This window comes from Schistocerca piceifrons, chromosome 2 (assembly GCF_021461385.2).
Source record: "Schistocerca piceifrons isolate TAMUIC-IGC-003096 chromosome 2, iqSchPice1.1, whole genome shotgun sequence".
Classification (NCBI taxonomy): domain Eukaryota; kingdom Metazoa; phylum Arthropoda; class Insecta; order Orthoptera; family Acrididae; genus Schistocerca; species Schistocerca piceifrons.
In genome coordinates, this window is record NC_060139.1 from 652,589,878 (window position 1) to 652,609,942 (window position 20,065).

Sequence of the window (20,065 nt, forward strand, 5' to 3'; positions counted from 1 at the left end):
ATGTTTTCAATGCCTCAGTCAATAACTGTGTGGATATTGACAGTTGGTACTGAGACAGTGGTCTCACAGATCACATCGCTGTATATAAACAATATTTTCCATCGCACACAAAATTCACTATTCCTGAAAAGATTTCAATTGGGAAAATAGAAGTAAGCATGTTGGCTCATGGAACTGTGAAATTTCAAATGCCTTTGGATAGTGTCAGAAAAAAGCCAAATTGAAAGCTTTACATTTCTGAAACAAGTGCTCAGTTGTTCTCCATAGCTGCATCAAAAGGTTTGGCATTAGACTTGGCAACAGAAGTGTCAAAATTAAAGACAAAGTTATTGGGGAAATGATGATGATGATGATGATTGGTCATGTCAACCATGGTCTGTGTGTTTTTGGCACACTCATCCTTAAACAAGCACAACTATTTCAAGTGAATTTCATGACACAGTAGAATTTCCTCCAAGTTTATCTTGAGAGCTTCGGTCATGAGCACAAACAACACATTAAAATCATCTTGAAGCAGATGAACATCAGTGTCAATGGGCACAAGGAAATGTTCTGCAATGGACATGCAAAGGAAAAATATATGTTGATTACCATTCATAAAATGAAATTGAATTGACCAATGGTTATTGGTGAACAAATCAATGCCAACAAAACCAGACCTATGTCTATAAAGTCTGTCAAAAAAGCACACTAACTACCACATGTGTTTTCAAGATGATTTTAGCAAGGTTTGTAAATTTTCTTCCTGAAGCAGAAGAGTGAAGTCAGCACAATCCTAGAACAGTCCCTGAATGGTGCTCAGACATGTTATCAAAGAGTTCAGGTATGACAGAGGAAAGAGTTTGATAACAAGAAAGTCTTGGGATATCTGGCAAAAAGAGGCACAGAACATTGGATTACTCCACCCTACATACCACGCAAAATGGTGTTGTGTAAATAAAAAACTGCACTATTGTGGAGTGTGCACATTCTATTTTGAAACCTAGTAACTACCAAAAGAACTATGTGCAGAAGCAAGCAGCATATCTTTTGAAACACACTGGAAAGTAATCTATTGAAAACAAACCTCCTTGTGAACTGTGGTATGGATGACCAGTAGGCACCCTGAATCATCTGAGAATCTTTGGAACAGAATGTTTTGTGAATGAACAAGAGTTTTCATTAAAAGTTTGACAAGAAGGCTGTGCATGAATATCTGTTTGAATATGTGACTGGCAGAGATGGCTTTAGGGTCTGGATTCCATCTGAAATGAAAGCTCTAATTAAGGCTGAAGTTTTATGCAATTTGTTCACCAGTGTTACTGAATTTGAAGTTGCCTGTGATGAAACTGTTTGATAGAGTCAAACTAATCATTCTTCTGATGAGGAAAAGGAATCAGAAAATTTCAGCCATGACAAGAGGACAGAAGGTTTAAGGAAGAGGAAGAAGATTTTGATACAACATCAAGTTCCAAAGGAAGTCAACTAATAATGAAGAAACACATGCAAAAACAAAAACAAAAAAAGAGAAAAAAAACAGAATGGATGGCCAGCAGAGATTATGTGTACATGATTGGAACTTCTATCGTCAATGACAAGGGTCCAAGCTTGTATACTGAAGATTTACAGTCTAACAACAAAAATCTGTGGCTGGAGACCACTCATGAAGAAGTGAACTCTGTGAAAGTGAATCATACTTGGGTGTTAGTTGGGGCATCCATGTGGCATACAGACTCTGCAAAATCGGTGAGCCTTACAGAAGAAAACTGCAACAATATGGAAATGTTTGCCTCAGGGTTGTCTTGTGGCCAAAGGAAAATTATAAAACCAGGAAATTGATTATGAAGAAACATTAAGCCATGTTGCACATTATGACACTATTCAAGCCGTGTTGGCAGTGGCTGCTATGGAGAAAACTAAGCCCTACCAGCTTGACATCAAAATGACGTTTCTAAAAGTTGTACTCAAAGAAGATATATATGGAACAACCTGAAAGTTTTGATGATGACAGTGGGTATGTATGTTTACTGAAGGAAAGTCTGTATTGGTTGAAATAGGCCCCATGTTATTGGAAAAACATTTCATAGATTTTGTGATGGAAGCTGGATTTAAAAACAGTGATGCAGATCTGTGTATCCTCTGCCATTGGTGCAACAAGAATTATTAGTTGCAATCTGTGTTGTTGATGGTTTAGCTGTGGGCAGCAACAGATCAGATACTGAAGAGTTTATGAAAATTTTGAAGCTAGAGTTTCACATAAGTAGAGGATCTTTCAAAAAAATGTTTTTGATATGAAGATACAGTAAAATCAAGACCCAAGAGGAATACCCAAAAGAAATTTTGGAAAGGTTTAGACTGGCTTACTCTAATGGAGTTTCTACTCCATTTTGGTGGAAAGAAAGTCATGTCAATGAGAAGATGACAGTCAAAGTTCCTCATCACAGGGTGGTTTGATGTATTTGACTACAGTCTCATGCCCAGACATTGCTGTCACAGTGAACAAAGCAGCTTGAGACTGGAATCAAATAAAATGAATTTTTAGATACCTGAAGAATACAACTGATTATGGAATTACCTACAAGAACAAAGAAGTTTTAAGCATCTATAGTAATGCTGGAGAAAAAACCATGAGACATTAAATAACAGGTGATATCGCAGCTCTCAATCATGGGGCTTAATCATGAACCAGTCAATTACAAAAGACAGTGTCAAAATCCATTACGGAAGGAGAAATAATATCAGCAAATGAAGAAGCTAAGAAGTTGGACTGCTGAAAAGATTGCTGTATGAACTTTTGGAACTTCCAAACAAGCGACATTTACTGCACTCTACATTGTCAGTGCAAATACGGGGTGTTCGAAAAGTCTCTCCACAGTGCCGTATGATGGTTAGCCATGCATGCCATATGCCACAGTGAATATACTGAAATGAAACTCAGTGAAATACAAGTTATTAATTTAATGAATATTCATTTTTACTTACAAATTTTCACATTAAATGTTGATAGTTCCCCCTGTTGTTGAATACAAAATTCAATTCATCTAAACACAAGCTGTAACATTTCTTCTGTAACAGAAGCAGTGAAAGTGGATATTGCAGTTTCAGGTCATTGATAGATTTTGGACAGTTTATATAGACAGCTGCTTTTACTGCACCCCAGAAGAAAAAGTCAGGTGGTGTTAGGTCAGGCGATCTTGGAGGACCAAGTCCCTGTGAAATTTTGGCATCACTAAAAAACATCAGCAAGCAGTGACATTGAAACACAAGATGTATGCATGGTTGCACCATCTTGTTGAAAATAACTATTCAGTATTCCACTTAACACAAGTTCTTCTATGAATGGGTACAGAATATCACTGCGGTATCATTGTGCATTTATTGTTTCATTGAAAAATATGGGACCCACAATCTGACATCTAGAAATTGCAATCCAAACTCCTATTTTCACAGAATGAAGTGGTTCCTCATGAAATCATGTCTCATCAATGAAAAATGTTTCATTAAGAATATCCCTTCCATTTGTTGAATGATATTTTTGAACCATTGACAATAATGCAGTCTCTTGCCATGATCAGTGTTTTTCAGTTCTTGCACAACTGTCACGTTGTATGGGAAAAGTTCTAATTTTTTCCTTATAGCTATGTGGGCTGTTCTGAAACTAACATCAATTTCCTGGGCAAGTTTTCTTACTGACTTGCTCGGACTCATGGACATTTTATCGGAAATATTTATTTGTTTATCCTCAGACAAAACACTAGGATGACCACTTCTCAGTCCATCTGTCACTGAACTCATGCTTCAAAATTTGTTAATCAAATCTCACACAGTATCGTGATGTGGGAGTGTTGTCTCCAAGAAAACTGAACTAAATGTTTGACAAACTGAAACTGTGTATTTACCACCAGCTTTGAACACTTGTTTGACTAAAAACACACATTCTTCAATGGTTAGCATTTTAACAGTTACAAAAATGAAACAAATGAACAAAGGAACTAAACTTACACATTCACGTCAACATATAATGACACACACCAATGATACAACTGATGCTGGCTGAGATAAACAAAACAGTGGAATATTGGGAGAGTCCACTTGAAGGGAAGTAACCCAGGAAGGCAAACAATCAGATGGCATGCATGGCTAACAATGATATGGCACTGCGGAGAGACTTTTTGAACACCCTGTACAGTGAAGTTGCCCAGAAACCCAGTTTGTGATCTAAAGTGAAAGCACATAGAAGTCCAACACTTCCTTGTCAGAGAAAGATTCTTGAATACAGACCTGGGGTTAGACATGCTGACAGGACTAACCAGTTAGCTGATTGACTAATCAGTTCATTGGAGAGGGTCTGACTCAAGATGCTGCATGAAAGAATTTCATTACTGAAGCTTAAATCCATGTGAAATTCAGAACTTACTCTCTTTATTCATCTTTGGAGGAAGTGATAACATATAGAAGTAAATATGAAGTGTTTTGTCATATCTCCATAATGTGACTTTTCATATCTTTGTTATGGAAATCCAGTGGACTCTTTGGACTGGTAAAATTAAAACTGTCATTTTTGTTGTGAGTGTATCTCTGAAGGACTATTCTTGGTAAATCTCTTGATATCTGATGACATAAATAATCTTAACAAGACATTGTTGTCGTTGTGGTGGTGGTGGTGGTCTTCAGTCTGAAGACTGGTTTGCTGCAGCTCTCCATGCTACTCGGTCCTGTGCAAACCTCTTCATTTCCAAATAACAACTGCAATGTAAACCCTTCTGTTACTCTTCCTTTATGATCTCCCCCCCCCCCCCCCAGCATGTGCATGCGCGCGCGCGCACACACACACACATACGCATTTCCCTCCAATACTAAATTGGTGATACCCTGATATCTCAGAAAGTTTCCTAACCACCAATCCCTTCTTTTAGTCAACTTCTACTACAAATTTATTGTCTCCCCCCATCAGTTACATGACCTATTCATTTAATCTTAAGCATTCTTCTGTAGCAACACATTTCAAAAGCTTCTAGTCTCATCTTGTCTAAACTGTTCATTGTACATGCTTCACTTCCATACATGGCTAAACTCCAGACAAATACTTTCAGAAAAGACTTCCTAACACTTAGGTCCATCTTTGATGTTGATAAATTCCACTTCTTCAGAAATACTTTTTTTGTCATTGCCAGTCTATATTTCACACCCTCCGTACTTCAGCTGTAATCACTTATTTCACTGCCCAAATAGCAAAACTCATCTATTACTAAGTGTCTCATTTCTACATCTACATACATACTCCGCAATCAACCATACGGTGCATGGTGGAGGGTACCTTGTACCACAACTAGCATCTTCTCTGCCTGTTCCACTCCCAAACAGAACGAGGGAAAAATGACTGCCTATATGCCTCTGTACGAGCCCTAATCTCTCTTATCTTATCTTTGTGGTCTTTCTGTGAAATGTAAGTTGGCAGCAGTAAAATTGTACTGCAGTCAGCCTCAAATGCTGGTTCTCTAAATTTCCTCAGTAGTGATTCACGAAAAGAAGGCCTCCTTTCCTCCAGAGACTCCCACACGAGTTCCTGGAGCATTTCTGTAACACTTGCATGATGATCAAACCTACCAGTAACAAATCTAGCAGCCCGTCTCTGAATTGCTTCTATGTCCTCTCTCAATCCGACCTGATAGGGATCCCAAATGCTCAAGCAGTACTCAAGAGTATGCCGTATTAATGTTTTATACGTGGTCCCTTTACAGATGAACCACATCTTCCCAAAATTCTACCAATGAACCAAAGATGACTATCCATCTTCCCCACAACTGCCATTACATGCTTGTCCCACTTCATATCACTCTGCAATGCTATGCTCAAATATTTAATCGATGTGCCTGTGTCAAGCGGTACACTACTAATGGAGTATTCAAACATTATGGGATTCTTTTTCCTATTCATCTGCATTATAATACATAATTTACATTTATCTATATTTAGAGTTAGCTGACATTCTTTACACCAATCACAAATCCTGTCCAGGTCACCTTGTATCCTCCTACAGTCACACGATGACAATACCTTCCCATACACCACAACATCATCAGCAAACATCTGCACATTGCTATCCACCCTATCCAAAAGAACATTTATGTAGACAGAAAACAACAGTGGACCTACCACACTTCCCTGCGGCACTCCAGATAATACCCTCACCTCCGATGAACGCTCACCATCGAAGACAACGTACTGGGTTCTATTACTTAAGAAGTCTTTGAGCCACTCACATATTTGGGAACCAATCCCATATGCTCATACCTTAGTTAGGAGTCTGCAGTTGGGCACCAAGTCAAACGCTTTCCAGAAGTCAAGGAATATGGCATCCGTCTGATACCCTTCATCCATGGTTTGCAAGATATCATGTTAAAAAAGGGCGAGTTGCGTTTTGCAGGAGCGATGCTTTCTAAAGCCGTGCTGATGCATGGACAGCAACTTCTCTGTCTCAAGGAAATTCATTATATTCGAACTGAGAATATGTTCAAGAATCCTGCAACAAACTGATGTTAAGAATATTGGTCTGTAATTTTCAGGATCCGTCCTTCTACCCTTCTTATATACAGGCGTCACCTGCGCTTTTTTCCAGTCACTCAGGACTTTATGTTGGGCAAGAGATTCACAATAAATGCAAGCTAAGTAAGGAGCCAATGCAGTAGAGTACTCTCTGTAAAACCGAATTGGAATCCCATCAGGACCTGGCAATTTATTTATTTTCAACCAATTCAGTTGCTTCACAACCCCAGGGATGTCTATCACTATGCCCTCCATATGGGAATCTGTACGAGACTCAAACGGCGGTATGTTTGTACGATCCTCCTGCATGAAAGATTTCTCAAATGCTAAATTTAAAATTTCAGCTTTTGTTTTACTGTCTTCCATTGCCAGGCCAGACTGATCAGTGAGTGACTGGATGGAAGCATTCGAACACTTACCGATTTTACGTAAGACCAGAATTTCCTTGAGTTTTCAGCAAGATCTTTTGCTAAGGTATGACAGTGGTAGTGGTTGTATGCTTCGCGCATCACTCTTTTTACAGCAGCATGAATCTCTACTAACTTTTGCCTGTCCTCATTCTCCCGATCTTTTTTGTACCACGAGTGCAACTGTCTTTGCTTCTTGAGCATTCTCCAAATTGTGCTGTTAAACCATGGTGGGTTTTTTTCCGTCCGTAACCCACTTTTTCAGCACATACTTGTCCAATGCATGTTTTACAATGTGTTTAAAATTTGCCCATAATTCTTCCACGTCCATCGTACCGGAAGTAAATGAATTCGATTCATTTACTCAGTGGGATACTAACAACTGCTTATCTGTTCTTTCTAGTAAGGATACTCTCATTTCCTAATTTAACTCCCTCAGCATCACCTGATTTAGTTTGACCACATTCCATTATCTCTGTTTTGCTTTTGTTGATGTACATCTTATATCCTCCTATGAAGACACTGTCTATGCCATTCAATTACTCCTCCAAGTCCTTTGCCATCTCTGACAGAATTATAATGTAATGGGCAAACCTCAAATTTTCTATTCTTATCCCGGACTTGAATTTGTATTCCAAGTTTTTCTTTGGTTTTCTTCACTGCTTGTTCAATGTACAGATCAAGTAACAACCACTGCTTCCCTTTCATAGCTCTCAACTTGTATAACTGCTACCTAGTTTCAGCACAAGTTGTAACTAGCCTTTTGCTCCCTGTATTTTACTCTTGCTACCTTTGAAATTTCAGAGAGTGTATTTCAGTCCACATTCTTGAAAGCTTTCCCTAAATCTACAAATGCTATAAATGTAGGCTTGTATTTCCTTAACCATTCCTAAGATAAGTCCAGTTGTCAGTATTGCCTTGAGATTTCCTACATTTCTCCAAAATCCAAGCTGATCTTCCATGAGGTTGCCTTCTACCAGTTGTCCCATTCAGTATAGCCTTTTATTTTCCTACATGCTGAGAACATCTTCTATCAGTTTTCCCATTCTTCTGTAAGGAATTCCTATTAGTATTTTGCAACCATTACTTATTGAATTAGTAGTTTTTTGATATTCACACCTGTCAGTGCCTACTTTCTTTGGAACTGGAATTAACACATTCTTCTTCAGCTTTCTTATATATGTTGCATCCCAGGTGGAAGAGTTTTGTCATGGCTGGCTCTCCCAAGGCTATTTGTAGGTCTGACAGAATGTTGTCTAATACTGGATTCTTGTTTTATCTTAGGTCTTTCAGTGCTCTCCCAAATTCTTTTCACAGGATCATATCTCTCATCTCATCTTCATCTAAGTCCTCTTCCATTTCTGTAAGATTGCCTTCAAGTTCTTCTCTCTTAAATAGACTCCTTCTGTATTAAACCATATGTTAGTGATGAATTAATTACACTCTTTGCAAAATTCTATCAGGCAACTTCTTCATTCATTCGTGTCCCCCACGCCATATTCAGTTATTATTTTTCCTTCTTTTCCTTTTCCTACTATCAAGCTCCAGTCCTCCTTCACATGTAAATTTTTTGTTGTCTTACGATGATTTTTCCTATTTATGAACTGTATATTTTTTGAAAACAAAACATCTGTTGTTTCCAGATAGAGACTTTAATAAATATATTAGAAAATCAGTTTAGGAAGATAGGAAAATATTTAAAGTAAAACAGTGGGATATAAATAAAAAATTCTCTTGCTAAAAAGCATCTAAATGAACTTGGAAGTTATACTCACCTCAACAAAATGGAAGTATTGAAAAAAATCAGAATCAGAATTTCATTGTCTTATGACACACATACATTAATTACATCAATATAAGGAAAAAGATAGATTACTACTCACTCTAAAGATGACACAATGAGTGGCAGACAAAGACTGGCAAAAAGACTGTTACACATTTAGCTTTTGAGAAAAGCCTCCTTTAGGAAAGAAAACAAATGCACACACACACACACACACACACACACACACACACACACACACACACACACACATAAATGCACACACATTCATTCTCATAAGCAAGCACACCTCAAGCAAACATGACCACCATCTCCAGCAGCTCAGACTAGAATGCATCTGTCATGTGTATGTAACCAGTGTACAGGAGGAGGGAGAGCAGAATGCTGTCTGGAGGAGCATGCAGGGACTAAATGGAGGCATGACAACAATGCCACCAGGTGCTGTGTTGAGAAGCTGTGGGTTGTGAGGGTTGCAAACAGGGAATGGTAAAAGGGAGGTTCAGGGAGAGGAAAGATGGGCTGGAGCATTGGCAGAGGGCAGCACTAAATGAGGGTCAGAGGACATGAATAGGGACAAGGTGATAAGACAGAGGGTGTGGAAGCTGTTTGGTGGAGGATATGGTGACAGAAGGTTACTGTAGGTTGAGGTCATGATAATTTCAGGAGCAGAGAATGTTTGTCAGAATAACTCTCATCTGCACAGTTCAGAAAATCTGCTTGTTGAGGGGAGGATCCACATGGCCTAGGTTGTGGAGCAGTCATTGAACTCAACCATGTTATGTTAATCTGTATGTTGTAGAACAGGGTGGTCTACTATGCTCTGGGACACAGTTTGGCAATGGCTATTCACCCTGGTGGACAGCTGGTTGGTAGCCACACCAGTATAAAAAGTTGTTCAATGATTGTAGCAGAACTGGTACATGACATAGCTGCTTTCATAGGTGGTCTGGACCCTGATGGGGTAGGACATGCCTGTGACAGGACTGGAATCAGAAGTGCTGGGAGAGTGGACTGGGCAGGTTGTGCAATTGGATCTGCCACAGGAACATGATCCTTGTGGCAAAAGGGCTGGGACTAAGATGATGTTAAGGTTGAGTGGGAGACAGTGCACCACTGTAGGATGGGTAGAAAGGAACTTAGGTAGGACATTCATAATTTATGGTGTGATGATTAGTAATCAAAGCCCTGACAACAAATGTGGTTCAGTTGTTCCAGTGCAGCATATTATTGTGTGATGAAGGGGGAACTCCTTTGTAGCTGTATCTTGGGAATGGTGAAAGGATTGGGGTGTGTGGGGAAAAGGCATGGGAGAACTGTTTGCGTATTAGATCAAGGGGTAGAGCCTGTCTTTGAAGGCCTTGGTTAGACCTTCAGTATAATGGGCATGCGGTTCTTGTCACTGTAGATACACCATTCCTGGGTGGCCAGACTGTGTGAGAAGGATTTTTGGGTGTTGAAGGGATGACAGCCTCACTTACAGTCTGGCCGATTGGGGATGGCATATATACAGTGACAAGAACTCTGTTAGCCAGTATACTGAAGGTTTCACCAGAGCCTTCACAGACAGACACTATCCTCAGATCCAGTCTGCAGACAGATCTCTCATGCTATTTCTATGTACATCTACATCTACATCCACATGGTTACTCTGAAAATCACACTTAAATGCCTGGGAAAGGGTTCGTTGAACCATTTTCACAATAATTCACTGTTATTCTACTCAAATAGCACACACACACACACACACATACACACACACACATAAAAAAAACGAACAAATGTATCTTTCTTTGCAAGCTCTGATTTCCTTTATTTTATTGTGATCATTTCTCCCTATGTAGGCTGGCATCAACAAAATATTTTTGTATTTGGAGGAGAAAGGTCATGATTGAAATTTTGTGAGAAGATCCTGCCTTTGTTTTAATGATGTCCACCCCCAGCTCCTCTATCATGTGCATGACACTCTCTCTACTATTTCTCAATAATATGAAATGTGCTGCTCTTCCCTGCACTTCTACACACATCCCCAATCCTCCAACCACACCCAAGAACCAGCTACAAAGGAGTGCCCCCTTTGTTACACAATATCACACCAGACTGGAACAGCAGAACCACATCCTTTGTCAGGGCTTTGCTCGTGCCCTGATGTGAGGGACATCCTACCGAAGATTCTTCCCACCCCTCCTAAAGTGGTGTACCATCATCCACCCAACTTCCACAATATCCTAGTCCATCCCAAGGCCACTTCCAATCCAACCCCTTTGCCACAGGGATCATATCCGTGTGGAAGGCCCAGTTGTAAGATCTGCCCAATCCACCCACCCAGCATTTCCCAGTCCAGTGCTGTCACCAGCTTATAACTCTTTGGTATTAGCCTGTAGCCATGTTCTGTGACACTATGAAAATGTATCTTTGCTTTTTTTATTGTGGTGGTTACTGTGTCACTTTTGTGTCCAACAAAAAAGAATATTATAATGTGACTGGATAGATAAAATATCTACTTACCAAGTGGTGGTAGAACATGCACATATAAAAAATATAATCTTCTTTTATATGTGTGTGTTCTGCCACTGCTTGGTGAGTAGATTTTTTATGTATTCAATTACATTAAAAAGAGCATTCTGTTATTTGATTCCAAATTTGTCCTGCTCTGTGATTCTCAGCTCTAAGGTATGTAATATGACTCATTTGTGATGTGAATTCAAGAGCGTCATCATGAACCCATTCAAAGAAATGAGCATCCTAAGTATATCTTCTCAATGTATTCATTCCTTGGTGAAATTTGTTGTGAATAATGTATCACTTTTTTTCAATCATGGAAGCAGATCACACAATCAATACTGTATATTGAGATAGCGAGTATAAATACTTCTTGACTATTAATTTGGTCAAAAAATGTGTCCATTGTTATTTTCAAAATTTTTCCAGCAGTCATACAAACCAAAATTAAATTTAAGCGTGTTAGTTCCTACATAAAGTATCTTATTATTGATATTATTATAAGATGTTCCACATAGATGACGATCTCTTAGTTTTATATGTATGCAAATGTAGTGTATTAGATATGATCCAACTTAATAAATGCATGATACTGGCAGAGTGAAGCCTGCAGGAGGAAACTGCAACTTGTTTTTACTATTTGCTCATAGATGATTTTGAATACTTCATAGGATCATTCAATCAGGACTATACAAGTGTGATCACAGATGTTGGTTGTAAAGTATCATTGCAGTTTGGCTAATGATTTGGTATCATCTTCCATATACCCCTACCTATTTTAGATTGATGAAGCTATGTCTATAATTTTTATGGTTAAAATCTGTTAGTATTTTTCTTTTATGATTAAACCTAGTTGGGTAACATATTTTTTGCCATTATATGCTACCATTATATGATACTCATGGTTAGTTAAACAATTTGTTATTACAAGGAGAGTGGCTGGCCATCACTTACTTTCTAAACTAAACTAAACTGTGTTTGGACAGGCCTTGGAAGGCGCTAATGGTACCGACCAGCCATTGTGTCATCCTCAACCCACAGTCATCACTTAATGCGGATATGGAGGGGCATGTGGTCAGCACACTGCTGTACTGCTTGTATGTCAGCTTACGAGAATGGAGCTGCTACTTCTCAATCAAGTAGCTCCTCAATTTGCCTCACAAGGGCTGAGTGCACCCCACTTGCCAACAGTTCTTGGCAGACCGGATGGTCACCCATCCAAGTGCTAGCCCAGCCCGACAATGCTTATCTTGGGTGATCTGATGGGAACCAGTGTTGCCACTGCGGCAAGGCTGTTGGTATCACTTACTTTCAGGAGGTGTAAATTCTTGTGTTTCTAAAAGAAAAACATGAAGTAGAAAACACTGATCCTACCTTCTGAAGCTTAAATGTTCTTACTTCTAGGAGGAAAGTGAAGTTCATTAGTGAATGCTGTGAACGGGTTGGGAAGGGGTTGGGAGAGGTGGTGGAAGGTGTGGGTGGGGGGGGGGGGGGGGGGGGGGCAAATGGCACACTGTGACTCAAGGTTGAGGGGCAAAGATAAATAGGAAGAAATCTGGGAGAGAGAGTAGGAGGCCAAAGACTGTACATTCATAAGCACCTTTTTTAGAGATGAGAGGTGGGACAAGGTGAGAAATAAATGTGGATTAAAGAGGGAGGGAAATGAAATGTAGGATGAATAAATCAATTAAGAAGCATGTGAAAAAGGGAAAAAGAGGGAGAAGACCATTAATAAAAAGAGAGAGAGAGAGGTACATGAAAGTAAAAATAAATTAATTGAATAAGTAATGAATTTAAATTACTGAAAAACGGAAGTGAGGTTGTTAATAGAGCCTAAGTCCAGGAGGGTGTGAAATGGGGGATATGTTAGAGACAGCAAGTTCCCATGTCTGGATTCCAAGTAAACTAATAGGAGGTGGAAGGATTCAAATGGCCTGTGTGGCAGTGGTGTTTCAACTCTTGACTGCAGTTGGTTACTGGATTAAGATGAGCTCTCTGATCTTGGGACATCATACTTATTCAGAAATGATCCCTCCTTTATCCCTCCTTCTGTTCAGTATCAGGGGAAAGTAAAACTCAAATTGCTGTACAGATAAGTTAAGGTGTTAAATTTTCCAGGTATACTACTTACTCTGCAAAACTCTTCCCAAGGTTCTTCCTATAATTTCTCTCTAAACTCCACAATTGAATCATTGTTTATGATTTGGTGATAGAGTATTTCTCTTATTGTCTGTAACTAACTGGTCAGTGTATTTTACTGTTAATATTTGATCATTATGGTCAGATAAAACATTGTACATCTAAATCATTACAGGTTGTTTGGTCTAAAAACCAACTGCTAATGGCTGTTGCACTGTGTCCTTCAAGAACTATCTGACAGAAAATCAACAATAGTGTCTGCACAGATAATGAAAGCAGGGCTGTACCAAGGTGATCTAACATGCTTGGCAGGACTGCCATAGCTACCTGTATGCCTCCCCCCCCCCCCCCCCCCCCTCACTCTTACTGAAAATTTCTACAAATTTTTAGCAAATTTTGTAATTTGTAAGGCAAGGTCTGTAAAAATGATGCATTACTGAAATACGTTACTTAAATGAGCTATATAAGTGAATAATATCACACAGGATAAATAATTTTTCATTGTAGTAAATATTACAAATCATATAAAATTTCTAAAAAAAATTGAAAGGTAAACAAATCTATATCTTATTTCTTATGGCAGCTACAGTACTGCAGTGTGATAAATAATAAAGAATAGATTTTATTTGCTTCACAGGAATTATTAATGTGCATAAATTATTAATTCAAATGAAAAGAAAAATGGCTATAATTTAGTGTTCAAAACACATTCCTCTCCAAGAACTGAGTTTTTAATGTAATGTTACTTTCTGTTTCCTTGCTTTGAGCAAAGTAAGCTTGTTGATTATGGTACTGAAGTCAAATATAGCATCTCTACTATATTCTGTTGACAGGATAACTGAATTTGACCATCTTGATCTTAAGTAGTTACCATATTGATCTTAAGTAGTTAATTTGCTGAAACTGTGTGCTACCATCACTAGAATTATCATAAATACCCTCAAAGCTATTTTGATGTTTGAATAATCATCTCATATCCCACACTTATAAAAAAAATTTATACAAAACATCCAAATGGGAAGCTGTATCTGTGTTTCATGTGCTCTTTGTACTAGAATTTAGAAGCTGGTGCATCATTAACTAGTTCAGCAGTATCAATATTTCTGCTATGGTATTTCATTACCTAACTCAGCTGTATCAATATTTCTGTTATGGTATTCTTATCAGCAAAATCTGCATTAATTTTGAATTTTGCAAAATAAGGTACAGACCTCTCATCTAAGGCATCCTTTACAGTAAATTAAAGTGAGATGAAATGGTATGTTACATTTGAAATCTGTTTACCATTTCATTTACTCTTTTATTAAAAACTTTGAAGCAGCCCAGCTTAAACAGCTTCACTCCAGTCCTTGTTAGCAGAAACTGGAAAAAAATCAGAAGCCTTCTCTCAAATAGCACATCTGTTTCAGCTTCTGCTCCCCACCCTTTGATATCCTGTGATACCTAGTGAAATAGCAGCAAATACTCTACTGTTGAACATGAGCTAGCTGTGTAGGTGACAGCTGTATCAAACTATGTACACTGTTGACACATAACCCATGTGATACCTCTTTGGGAGTGATTTCTTTATTATGCTACTTGGATGAAATGTCACAAAAGTGTGCATTTACATCTCAGGCTGAGGAAAGGGCTTCTTCTCAGAGGCAGAAGATAGGAAGGTGAATTATAGGAGGTGTAGGAGAACAAATGTATATATCCTGAGTAATTCATAAATCTTCTTTTTTTTTCCATCACCTCTGTGCCTGTGCCCTTGGTGGAGGCCTATCTCACCATGGCCTCAGTACAGCCCTAAATGCAAGGTGAAATCATTAACTCTGGCATAATCCTGTTGTGCCATGATCCTTGGTATTCCTTAGACCAATTAAGAACAAAATTAAACAGAATCAAGGGCAATGGATGGATAGCATAGTGAATTAATGTATCTTGTGCCTAGTATCGAAAAAGCTAGCTAATTCTGCAGACAATTAGAAGTCTAGTACCAAATTCTATCATCAACAGTACTGTAAAATTGTCCCTCACTATATATAAAAAAACACACATACACAAACTATACATAAAAGTAAAACATTCCACTAATAAAGCAAAAACAACCACAGCATTGTTAAACAATGAACAGATGAAAACAGGGATATGATTGAAATTGAATTCAAAGATAACAGCTGTGTAACAAACAGAGACTTATTTAATAATAAATTCAGTTGTCACTATGTCACTGGACATTTTAATAAATAAGCAAATTCGTTTCCATTAGATTTATTCCATTACACACTGGTTGCATCACCATTTGTTTCAAATAAGCAACGATTAAGCAGATAAGAGAAGTTATTAGGTTGCTGGAAACCAGAAATTTTTTGTCCATGTTTCTTTTATTATAGATTCCTTACATGAATTCCAGTCATTTAAAAGAAATTTTGACAATGTGGGTTACAATAGCAAATAGTTAAAATTTTTCTGAACCTAATTTTTTACTTGCTTCTCAATTCACTTTTCATGAAGTGGTAACTTTGGTGGTTAAACACTAGACACTTATAGGAGCAGTGGCAGTCAAGCCCATTTTTCTGTAGTGTCCTAAATCAATTAAGGAAATGATTTATTTTAAAATAATAATCAATATCCTTCCCGTTCCTTGTCCACTTTAAGCTCATTCACTGTCTCCAGTGATCTCATCATTGACAGACTGTTAAATTCATGAAAGAATCATATTCAATAAATTTACCTCAGTATGGGGGAGCAAAAATTTGGAGGCTTACAAGCTTTGGTTATTCCTGATTGGCATAACTGATTTACCACTCTCATTAAAACCATTCAAAATGCCTGCTGATGGTACCAGCATACTAATCAAGAGCCCAAACTGAACCACACCAGGGCATAGCCTAGATATGTATTTAAATCTATAAATTCTGTATGGAAAGGATAGATCGCTACCCACAACATAGAGGAGGCACTGAGATAAAGATAGGCACAATGAAAAGAATGCTAGAAATATTTCAGCTTCTGGACACATTCCTCTCATAAGAAATAGAAAACTCTCACACATTCACACAACCACAACTCACACACATGTCTGTGGGTGCTAGCATCCACACAATCACATCAGAGGTACAGAGCAATTTTCGTTGGGATATGTAGTGAGAATACAGAAGAGCTGTGGAGCAGAGAGGTGGAAGAATAGCACGTTAGGGATGGGGAAAAATGCTAGTGCTACTTGTGGGGTTGTGCAGTGACATGAGAGGGGAAGGGAAGGGGGAAAGGGGAGAGGAGAGACATTGAGGAGGGAACATTACTATGTAGGTGTGTTGGAGGGTAGAAGATGCCTGTAGTACTGGAATCAGGAATAAAAACAGGGAAGGGGATAGGAAGGTTAAGGACAGGAGCTAGCAAGGGTTTGGAAATGAGGTATTATGGGAAGAAAGGATATGTTACAGATAAAGTTCCCACATGTGCAGTTTAAAAACACTGGTGTTGGTGAGAAGAGTCCAGATGGCAGAGGTTGTGAAGTAGTCATTGAAGTGATGCATATCATGTTGGTTAGCATGCTTAGTAAATGGGTGGGCCACCTGTCTCTTGGCACAGTTTGGTGACAGTCATTCATTCAGACAGACAGCTTGTTAGCCACATGGAATGCAGCACAGCAGTTGCAGCTAAGTTGCTAAATCACATAGCTGCTCTCTCAGGCAGCCCTTACTTTGATGGGGTAGGAGATGCCTGTGACAGAACTGGTATAGGAGACGTGGGAGGATATATGGGACAGGTCTTGCAGTTTCATCTACTTTGGGGATATCAGCTATGAGATATGGGCTTCAGAACAGGGATGGAGTAGGGAGGGATCATATCCCTGCAATAGACTCTGATGCAAGATCTGTCCTATGACAGATAACAGGCTGTCTGTCTGAATGAACAGCACCTCCCAACTAGCCAAGAGACAGCTGGACAACCCAGTTACTGAGCATGCTGCTCAGTGCAATGTACTTCACTTCAGTGACTGCTTCACAGCCTGTGCCATCTGAATTCTTCCCACCAAAGTCAGCTTTTCTGAATTGTACAGGTGGGAAAAGTGAGAACTCGCCCTGCAAAATATCCTTTGTTCCCAAAAGAGCCAAGTTCCAAACTCCACTAGTCCCTTTCCTTTAAATGCCTATGCTCTCCCCCCTCCCCGCCCAATTCAAGTACTACACATGCGTTCTATTATGCCCACACACCTACATAACCCTTTTTCCTTCTCTACTTCCCTCCTCTCCCCTTTCACCCCCTCTCCTCTCTGCCCCCTCTCCCAGCACAGCCTACTGATCTGATATGTAAATTCTATCATGACTCCATAACATCCTTGCAGCCAGTGCTAGTGACTCCCCCCATCCCTATTCTGCTATTCCTCTTCCTCTACACCCCATGCCTCTTCCTTACCCCCACTACATACCCAAGCAAAGTGGAATGTAAAATTTCTGTTTACCTCAGATACAGTTGCAGTCAGCCCTTAGTACCTGTAGACAACAGGGGCCATGTATGTGTGTGAATTGTGCTTGTGTGGATGTGTGTGTGTGTTTTCTACTTACAAAGGACTTTGACCATACGCCAAAATATTTCTTGTCTTTTTCATTATGCATGTCTGTGACTTATCACCTCCTCTAAGTGGTGAACATCAGTCTATCTTTTCCATATTGTTCTTATTTCATCCTGAACTATCTAAATCTGTACTTTGTCTCTTAATGCAGGGTTCAGTATGTGGTATTAAGCATCAAGCTAGAAATTGGGAATCTCTAATATTCAGAAGATAATTATAAAATTGTGTTAGGTTATTTAAATTCAGAGATTATAAGATAGCTATGTAATGCACCTCCTGAAGAAGCAGTTCATTTGTTTGTTGTTGTTTTCAATTTGATATTTTAGTGGCAATTTTACTATGTTAAATCTAAATTGTTTAAGCTCATATGCTGCAGACCAATGTAGTGCTAAATCATTGTGTTCAAGTTTCAGTTTTAGCTATTTATGTATTCTTTTTGTCATTCCGCATCCCTCAAGGTTGCCCATAATGACTGGATCTAGGGAACATAATGAATGAATGAATAAACACCTGAGTGATTGAATCACTTTAATATTGAGTCACAGAAATGAAGGAATTAATTCATGAGCATTCTGAAGTAATACTATAAAAATATTATCTTAAAAATATTGTACATTGGCCTGATAACTGTAATGGCCATGCGCTTTAGAGAATAGAAATTTTTATACTCTATGTCACCAAATTTTGTACGAGCTGTCCGCCTTATTGTATCTTGTTGGGAAATCCTTAAAAGAAAAAACAGAAACTATACAGGGGTTTGTTTTACTGGCTTCCTCAAGTATAACACAACATCCAGAGAATTGGCTCTCCTGCCACTTTCAACTTAGATCCACAGGTTTGACAAGAATTAGCATCCCTTAAACCAACTTGTTATGTACAATATTTCATTCAGCAAAGAGTAATCAAATACTGAAATTTACTTGGCTTCTATTTTTAACATCATGTGTTACTTCAAACCTTGTACCTACTAAGTATGTGTGACAATCATCTCTCTAGCCTTATGAGGATGCCAAAATGAGTTTGAGTCAATATGAACATATTAAGTATGACACATCAAAAAGTAGTTTGTAAAATGATGTGCTAACTCCTATATTAGCTGCTGAAAATATTTCTGTATCAGTTAAAGATTGACAAATGATTACTTGGATTTAATATTTCTTTAGTGTAGATATTACTATTTTCAAACTCTTAGGATAAAACTATCTAAATCAGAGACATAGTAAAAGACAGAGATGAGTTTCACTGGATTATAAGAAGACACAAAATCAGCTCATGCAATAAAATGAAAAATGAATAAACATGAAACAAAAGAATCTTACTGATATAAAAACCCAATTACATAAATTTGTATTTCTTTTATTTTAACAGTTCCACCACCAAAACCTGGTCCTGGATATGAGCTTTTTGCTGGTGTTGGTTATTACAAATTTCATACCACTAAGGAGACCTGGAGTGATGCAAGAAGGATCTGTGTTACTGAAGGAGCACATCTGGCTATTTTAAATTCAGATACTGAAGCAAATATTGCCAAACAGTTGTTTTCAAAACACAAACAACTTGATTCATGGGCATTTATTGGTTTCAATGATGAAAACAAAGAGGGAGAATACATCACAATATTTGGTAAACTGCTACTTTTATATATACATTTTTTCATATGTTCGTGTGTAATATTATAGCTGTCAGCAGAAGAGGCAATGTAGCTAGAGGTTGTGGGAGGATGAGCCTTTGTGGCAATCTGCCTTAGGTGCATGCCGTAATATATCATGTGATAGGGTACGGCCTGTGAAGGAAAGAGATGTCACACGTTTTCCCTGTCAGAAACACAGCTGCAATCTTTCTTTGGATGTCATACCAATAAATAATGATAAAAATATGTTGTCATACCAATAAATAATGACAAAAATGCAAAAGTATGTAACAGAGAAACAAAGGTAACTTGGGAAAACATCTTGGTGATATCTACTAATGTCCCACAACAAAATATACTTCCTAAAGTTTTCTTGTTGATCTGGTGATAGTGGTGTAGCAGTATCATATTAAAAGGTTCAAATTATATCTCTCCAATAGCTTATGACAAACAGATGTGATTATTATAATGATTAATATCAAGTTAATGCGTTAGTACAGAGTTAGTAAATCTGAATTACATAC

General features: G+C 38.3%; 1 protein-coding gene and 1 pseudogene across 2 annotated transcripts in view; one reads left to right on the forward strand and one right to left on the reverse strand.

Annotated features, from left to right (window-relative positions):
* Nucleotides 1–20,065, forward strand: part of LOC124777386 (hemolymph lipopolysaccharide-binding protein-like) — a 72,445-nt gene that overhangs the window by 48,086 nt on the left and 4,294 nt on the right. For both annotated transcript variants that reach the window (XM_047252776.1, XM_047252777.1), the window contains one exon: nt 19,280–19,534. In XM_047252776.1, coding sequence (XP_047108732.1) covers nt 19,280–19,534 — 255 coding nt within the window. The remainder of the gene's footprint in view (nt 1–19,279; nt 19,535–20,065) is intronic.
* On the reverse strand, nt 12,397–12,514 carry LOC124778389 (annotated as a pseudogene).